We start from the raw sequence: 8,545 nt of genomic DNA, 5'->3' as shown, positions 1-8,545 counted from the left end.
AGAGAACCAGAGACATCAATTGACAAATGAGGACAACTACAAACCAAAAAGAGGGAAAAAAATTGTGTACTGACAGAACTTCTAGATGGTAGGGAAGTCAAGACAACTACAAGATAGAACGGACTGTTCTAAACTTGGGAAGAAAACTATAAATCACAGGGCAACCTCAAAGAAAAATGATAAACCTTCATATCGAAATAAAAAAGAGGACCAGCACAAATATTCAGCAAATACTAAAACAATAGCAACAAAGGAAGTGATAACATGATTCATAAACAAAATGAGCTCAACATACAAAATTATATGGAACAAAGAAATCGACACCATGAAAAAGCACATGACAAAAATGAGAGCAGCAAATTAGCATTTGACAATAATTACATATCTGGCGAGGGACTTATGTCTAAGATTTATAGAAAACTCCAAGGCCTCAACAACAAAAGAATTAATAATACAATTGAAAAATGGGCAGAAGATATGAATAGACATTTCACCAAGGAGGATATTCAGGTGGTCAGCTAACACATGAAGAGACACTCACAATCATTGGCCATCAGAGAGATGCAAATCAAAACAACACTGAGATACCGTCTCACCCCAGCACTGATGTCAAGGTTCAACGAGACTGAAAATAACAAATGCTGGCAGGGATGGGACTCTCATACACTGCTGGTGGGACTGTGAAGTGATACAACCACTGTGGAAAGCAATATAGTGATTCCTTATAAAGCTGCAATTGGAGATACCATTTAACCCAGAAATCCCATTACTAGGTATATCCTAGAGAGGTGAGAACCAGGACAGGAACAGATATATGCACACTCGTGTTCATTGCAGCACTATTTACAATAGCAAAAGGACGAAACAACCTACATGCCCATCAGCGGAAGATTAGATGACCAAACTATGGTACATACACATACTGGAATGCTATGCAGCACTAAAGAATAATGTAGAATCTGCAAAACACCACATAGTATTGATGAACTTGGAGGACATTATGCTGAGTGAAATAAGTCAATCACAGAAGGACAAATATAGTATTAGTTTGTTGTTGTGGAGGGTCAAGGAAAGGTTTATAGACGGAGGGAAACTTTGTTGGTTGCCAGAGGTGCCAGTAGGTAGAATATTATTTTTTAAAAACCTGTAAACCCACACCTCACTTGTGGATATGTTTAGGTCTTGTTATCCAACATTCCACATTTATGACAATAGTAGAAAATCTACTATCCTACTATTTTGCACATTAACAATGTACATCTAGTGGTAATGAATGCTAAGGTGTGAGGTGAGAGTAATGCTGGCTGTGATGGTTAAGATTATGTGTCCATTTGACTGGGCCATGATTCTCAGTGGTTTGGCAGTTATACAATGATGTAATTTGTAAATTATGTAATTATATAATCTGGCAGTTATGTAATGATGTAGTCATCTTCTGTTTTGTGATCTGATGTGATCATCATACATTTTTACATCATGCCAATTTTCACATAATGACCTGGTCTTTGGAACCTAAACATATCAACAAGTGAGGTGTGGGTTTACAGGTTTTTAAAAACTAATATTCTTCTTATGAATAAGCCCAGGAGCTCTGTTGGCACAGTGCCTAAGGCATTTGACTGCTAACCAGAAGGCTGGTGGTTCAAACCCACCAGCCACTCCTCAGAAGGAAGGTTGGGCAATCTACTTCCGTGGTAATACTGCCTCGGAAACGCAAAGAGTGGTTGCTATTCATCGAGATCGACTCAACAGCAGCATTTGGTTGGCTGGTATAAATAAGCCCACTCTCAAGCTCTGCCTCTGTATGTACCTACAGCATCTGGAGCTGGGACAACAGAAAAATCAATATTCCTTAAAGTACAGTTATAAAAATAAAATGGAAGTAGATCACCCAAAACTAGTAAGTAAAAAAATAAATAAGTAAGAAAATGTGATGAATTTTCAAATGACAAAGTGGCTTCCCAGAAATCGAGTTTTGGAGACCTGGGTTCTGATTCTGGGTTCTGAGTTCTGGGTTCCGATTCTCTCTAACTTTCCATAATACTAGAGAACAATCTCATTTTCCTGGCCTCAGTTTCTGTATATAAAATGGAGAAAACAATACATTGTTACAAAGTTAACTTTATAAGTAAATGAATATTCAGTAGGCCCCAAAACCAAAGAATTAAATTAGGTAGTTTCCAGTGTAGCATATTCCTTCACTAAATGACAGTATTGTTCCTTCAAGAGTTATTGGGCACCTACTATACAGTAAGGAGTCCCTGGTGGTGTAAATTGTTAAGCACTGGACTTGCTAACTGAAAAGATGGCAGTTTGAACTCACTCAGGGCCACCTCAGAAATAAGGCCTAGTAATCTGCTTCCAAAGATTACAGCCCTGAAAACCCTAGGAAGTGAAGTTCTACTCTGCACACTTGGGGTTGCCGTGAGTCAGAACTGACAACTAACAACTATGCAATAGGCAATGAGTACAGATTTCAACATTTGAGATAAAATCTATTAACCAAAAGCAATGCTTATTTTCTATAAACAACCAAAGGGTAGCATTAATGAAGTAATATGATACAAAATAAGATGTAAATATATTTGTGATCAGTAAAGAAGTATAGCCAGAATGCTCCTTAGAAGCGAGGATGGCAAAACTTCCTCCTCCCGTACTTCAGTCGTGTTATCAGGAGGGACTAGTCACTGGAGAAGGATATTATTGGTAAAGTAGAGGGTCACCAAAAAAGGGGGAAGACCCTCAGTGAGGTGGACTGACATAATGTTTGCAACAATGGACTCAAACATAGCAACAAATGGGATTATGGCACAGGACTGGGCAGTGTTTCATTTTGTTTTACATAGAGGTCACTATGAGTCAGAACTGACTTGATGGCACATCACAGTATTATCAGTAATACAATTTGGTAGGCATAAAAATTTCTGGAAACTCTAGTATTGTATGATTTCTTTTGTTTCTTTAATGTTTCTGTCAGATTAACCTTCCTCTTTAAGAGTCTCAAAAGTTTTGCCTGAAAATCTGCCCCAATATAAAACATATAGTCTTCCTGGTAGGTGCTCTCCGTGGACAAAGATCTCTGTAGGATTTTAAGCGTAGCACAGTGAAACCCGTGAAAGCTGGAACTCAATGGCACTGTCTTGATTTTCTGGGTCTCACAAGTTTTCCACCTTGAAGGGCACAGTCTTACCACTTTTCTATTGTTTGTTTTAAAAAAAAACCAAGCCACTGCCACTGAGTCCATTCTGACTCACACCAACCCCCACTGAACTTCCAAGGCAGAAAATCTTTAGGCAAGTAGATTGCCCCATCTTCCTTCTGCAGAGTGACTGGTAAGTTTGAACTACCAACCTTCTAGGTAGCAGTCAAATGCCTTAGGCACTGTGCCACTAGAACTCCTTATTGCTTGTTTTAGTAGAAAATATTTAAGTTTTCCTTCTCTGATAGGTTTCTGCCTTACACACATTCTAGCTTTCACTGGTTTTACTATACAAACACGTATTCCTTATGCTCCACAAAAGCAACTGTATTTCAGAATGCCAGGTTGAAGTTTCTACTGCTTCTCCCCTGAAATCAGTGGAACTGTTTTCGCTGACTCTCCCAATTTACAATTGTCCAGACATGTTCTCTCCACCAAATATTTCTGGGAGTTCCCAAAAGAGGTTTCTTGTTTCTAACTTTTAGCCATTATAATACCTTTATAACACCAAAATCTTAACTAGAGAACTATTATGTTTTAAAATGAAGGAGGCAGTGGTGGTGGTATTAAGGGGAGGCTCTCCAGTCCCAACCACTACCTTTCCCATTTCACTCGCACTGGCCCTGCCATATGTTGAACTTAGAACACATCACAAAGCCTATTGAAAACAATTGATCCGGTCCAATTCAGTGATTTTATGCACGAGAAAATGAGACCCAGAGGAGGGAAGGGTGACCAAGGTAAGATGCCTGTTGTTTTTGTTAGGTGCCATCTAGTCAGTTCTGACTCATAGTGACCCAATGTACAATAGAATAAAACACTGCCTGGTCCTGCACCAGCCTTGCAGTCCTCGCTATACCTGAGCCACCGTTGCAGCCACTTTGTCAATCCATCTCTTTGAGGATTTTTCCCTTTTTCACTGACCCTCCACTTTACCAAGCATGATATCCTTCTCCAGGGAATGGTCCCTTCTGACAACATGGCCAAAGTAGGTGAGACGAAGTCTGGCCATTCTCACTTCCAAGGAGCATTCCAGCTACACTTCGTCCAGGACAGATTTGTTAGTTCTTTTAGCAGTCTGTGGTATTTTCCATATTCTTTGCCAACATCACAACTCAAAAGCATCAATTCTTTTTCAGTCTTCCTTATTCATTGTCCAGCTTTGGAACAAAATACTAATCAGGTAGTGGAAGAGCACAGCTGTACTGTGATACACATGGAGTGGCAATGAGTTGTAGTCTACTCAACAGCAACTGATTTTTAGTAAAGATTTTAATTTACAAAGCTCCCACTTCTGATTTATTCCCTGTTGTCAGCCGGCTTCGTGTAAGTATCCATTGTAAAGCAGTGGATAGGAGTGCAGACACAGGAATCAACTCTCTTAGTTTACAATTCTGGCTTCACCATTTAGTAGCACTGTGATTTGGGGCGAGTTAATGTGCCGACGTCTCACTGAGATCAAATGGAGATAATAATCCACATCACAGGAGTCACATAAAGATGAAAAGAGATGACCCACATCATCTTAAAATTTTTAAATTGGCCCAAGTCTTCAATATGTTTTCAATTACTATTGATTATTATTACTATAAACTGAAAAGAGAGGGCCTAAGTCACTAGTTTGTAATAAATCCTAGTTTTGGCAGGGTACATATAACTTGATTATATGCTAGAGGCAAACACAGTGAAAGTATTTGATCCATGTTGCCAAACATAAAAAGAGAAAATTATTGTAGATATTGGAACTTTCTGCTATTCCTCAAATTTGCCACCAGATGACAGCAGTTGATAATAGGAAAGATCATTCAGGTACAAGCCGATTAATGTTGCAACTTGAAACATCAATAAGAGCATTTTTATCAGCCTTTATTAAGTGTTTATCTTTGTAAAAAGCCCCAATAAAGAGTCAGACAATTTCCTTTCCTCTCTAGAATCTCTACTCTAAATGTATGCTACCAATAAGCATTTAAACACAAAAGAACATACCTCATTAATTAATATATATTCAGTTATAAACCAGAGTTCATGGGTAGTATAAAATTTTCATGCACTTGCACTTAGCTGCTCACCCAAAGGCTGGAGGTTCAAGTCCACCCAGAGACATCTTGGGAAAAAGGCCTGACAACCTACTTCTGAAAAATTAGCCATTGAAAACCCTATGGAGCACAAATCTGCCTGATATCCATGGAGTCACCATGAGTCATAATCAACTTGGTGCCAACAGGTTTAGTTATTATCCATTTTGAGGGAATAATACCCATAAAAAGTAGGAATTATAGGATTGATATAGAACCAGATTTATCCAGTGGATAAACTGCGCTCAGGCCAACAAGAGCAGTTATTCACAAAATAAGATCCCAATATTGGGGAGAAAACATATACTTCAGCCCTGCCTGATATGTACTTGAAGCATGTTGTTGTTGTTGTTATTTGCCGTCGAGTCGCCCCCGACTCATAGCGACCCCTCCTTGGGTTTCCGAGGCAGTATCACTACGGAAGTAGGATTGCCCAACCTTCCTTCCGAGGAGTGGCTGGTGGGTTTGAACCGCCAGCCTTCTGGTTAGCAGTCAAGTGCCTTAGGCACTATGCTACCAGAGCTCCTACTTGAAGCATAGGAGAAAGTTAATACAGGGTCTACGAAAAACAGAGGGCTGCATGAGTCTGATTAAACCCCAAGAATTGAATGAATCAGGGTCTTGCTTGGTCCTTCCAATATATTACTACATGCAGACCTCAAGAGAGTAAGAGAGAAGTGGTAGGTGGGGTTGCTGCAGAGAGTTACTTTTAAAAAAAAAAAAAAGTAAAAGTTAGCCTCCTGAGTCCTTGGGCCAGAAATTGGGAACTTCAGCTAATAAGTGCAAGGTTTCGCTGGAAGACACCATGCATGGAGTACTTGAAGCAGATGATCCGCTGAGAGAGTATGCACTCAGAGTCAGATAATTCTGTTATTGCCATTTGCTATCTGGCTGTCTTTGTAGAATTTATTTGACTTCTCTGAGTTTAGTTCCCTGAGTTATTGAGAAGAAATAACAGTATCTTCCTCAAAAAGTTATTATTGAAGTTTGTGTGAACTTTAACTAGTGAGTATTCAGTAAATGTTAGCTATTACTAATGTTATGCTAGGATCTGAGGATATAATGAAGAATAAAACATACACCTTCCCAGGCAGAGACAGAGACAAGCACACAAACATGTACTAAGGATTAAAGGTTATAAAGAATAGTAGGGTGCTGTGGAGCCCATAGAGGGAAACCTAAGCCACTCTGAGAAGTAAGGCAAGGCTTCCCCTAGAGGAGTGAGACCTAAACAGAGACAGAAAGGATATGATAGGCATTCAACAAGTGGAGTGTTTGCAGCACAGGGAACAGCATACACTAAATCCTGGAGATCAGAGATTGTATTTAGCCTGTTAGTAATAACAACAGCAAACACTTTCTGAGGGCTTAGTTGGGCCAAGCATACTTAAAAGTGAATTACGTATAAATACATTTATTCTTCATGATAGCCCTGTGACGTCCTATTGCTGTCCTCATTTTACAGATGAGACGGTTAAGACATGAAGAGCTTAGATAATATATTCAAGGTCACATAACCAGTAAGCAGCACTGTCAGGATTTAGCTCCTAAAATTTGGCATTTGTTAAACGTTCAAACTCAAGCCATATATTTTGGCTAATCTCACAGTAACCTTGGACATCTTCCCAAGTCTATTTTTCAGAACTGTACAGAACGTATGCCATGTGTCCAAGATAAAGGACCTGATGCCTTAAGTAAAGTCAGACCTCTCTCCAGAGATCACATACCCACAGACTTTGGAATGCACTAATTGGGACAAAAGAGCCTGATTTATATCAGTTTAACAGTTAAAAGTCCTGACCCAGTCTCCCACCGCCCCCGCCGCGGGTCCTAGCAGCTCGGGCGGGCTGAACGGCAGTGGCCAGAGAACCCAGCTTCACGATCGGTGCGCCGCGGCCTGCAGGCACCCGGCACGTGCACTCCTCGCTACCAAAATGCCCAAAAGGAAGGTCAGCTCTGCCGAAGGGGCGGTAAAGGAAGAGCCCAAGGGGAGATCTGCGCAGTTGTCAGCTAAAACTGTTTCTGCAAGAGAGGAAACGAAGCCAAAAAAGGCAGCAGGGAAGAATAAATCAACAGACAAGAAAGTGCAACCAAAAGGAAAAAGAGGAGCAAAGGGAAAACAGGCTGAAGTGGCTAACCAAGAAACTAAAGATTTACCTGCAGAAAATGGAGAAACTAAAAACGAGGAGAGTCCAGCCTCTGATGAAGCAGGAGATAAAGAAGCCAAGTCTGATTAATGTTTGTCTACCATGTCTTATCAGTAGTCCCTGTATCTCCCTTCTTGTACAATCCAGAGGAATATTTTTATCAACTATTTTGTAAATGCAAGTTTTTTAGTAGCTCTAGAAACATTTTTAAGAAGGCGGAAATCCCACTTCATCCCATTTTTTAAGTGTAAATGCTTTTTTGTTTGTTTTTTTTAAAAAAAGAAATGAAATCATTTGCTGGTTGTTTATTTTTTGGTACAACCAGAAAATAATGAGATGTCGACTTGTGGGAGGTTTTGACCGTCTTGGGTGTCAGCATAACATTCCCGGGATGGGGGGGGGAGGACAGTTTTTATATCCCATAATACCAGGCTGACTTGATGGCAATTTGGAGTCGCAGTTGTGCATTTATATGACTTCAACATTTTAATTGCTTCTATTTTCATGTTATTTTTGGTAGAATTGTTAAAACCACTCCCTCATCATGGCTCTCCCTGTCAGAAGTGTGTGCATTCTCTAGCATCTTGCTTATGGTAGTCCAGTTCTCGTAATAACTTTGTTATGTGCTGTGAAAGACTGAAATTTGAGTGTGTAGTGTGTGTGATAATAAATTGTGAATTAGCGAGACTTATGATGTAACAGCTTGTCAACAGTTGAATATAATGGTACATGATAACCTCTTAAGGAAAATTTGCCTCCAAATTTAAAGCTGGAAAGTCACTGGAATTTAGAAAAGAATCATAACTACGTGGAACTTTAGATTTCTGATACATACATTAAGAATTGTGAACAAATTGTTCATAATGTCTCTGTATTGACCCTTAAAACAACCAATAAAATACCAATCATGAAAGGATAAAAAAAAAAAAGTCCTTACCCAGTTAACCTAAAACTACCAATCATAAAGTAATGAATACCCCATAGTAACCAAAGAATTATCTTTCTCCAATTTTATAATCCTGCCTTAAAATGAAAGCCCTCTAACTTAACCAATCATTCAGAACTTCTTTGCTAGAACTTCCCTCACTGTCTTTAAAAACCTTTTCTTCACTTCCCAAAAATGA

At 39.4% G+C, this 8,545-nt stretch overlaps 1 protein-coding gene across 1 annotated transcript; it reads left to right on the top strand.

Annotated features, from left to right (window-relative positions):
* Window positions 1–7,208: 7,208 nt before the first annotated feature.
* LOC103193051 (non-histone chromosomal protein HMG-14-like) lies at window positions 7,209–7,511 on the top strand. Its single transcript, XM_042780325.1, has one exon. It carries the CDS (start codon window positions 7,209–7,211, stop codon window positions 7,509–7,511), a length of 303 nt encoding a protein of 100 aa, XP_042636259.1.
* Window positions 7,512–8,545: the final 1,034 nt, after the last annotated feature.

Source organism: Orycteropus afer, unplaced genomic scaffold (assembly GCF_000298275.1).
Source record: "Orycteropus afer afer isolate SDZICR_OR568_19922 unplaced genomic scaffold, OryAfe1.0 scaffold00034, whole genome shotgun sequence".
NCBI classification, from domain to species: Eukaryota; Metazoa; Chordata; class Mammalia; order Tubulidentata; family Orycteropodidae; genus Orycteropus; species Orycteropus afer.
The sequence above is the reverse complement of the archived record's forward strand: the minus strand, read 5'-3'. Positions and strand labels throughout refer to the sequence as shown.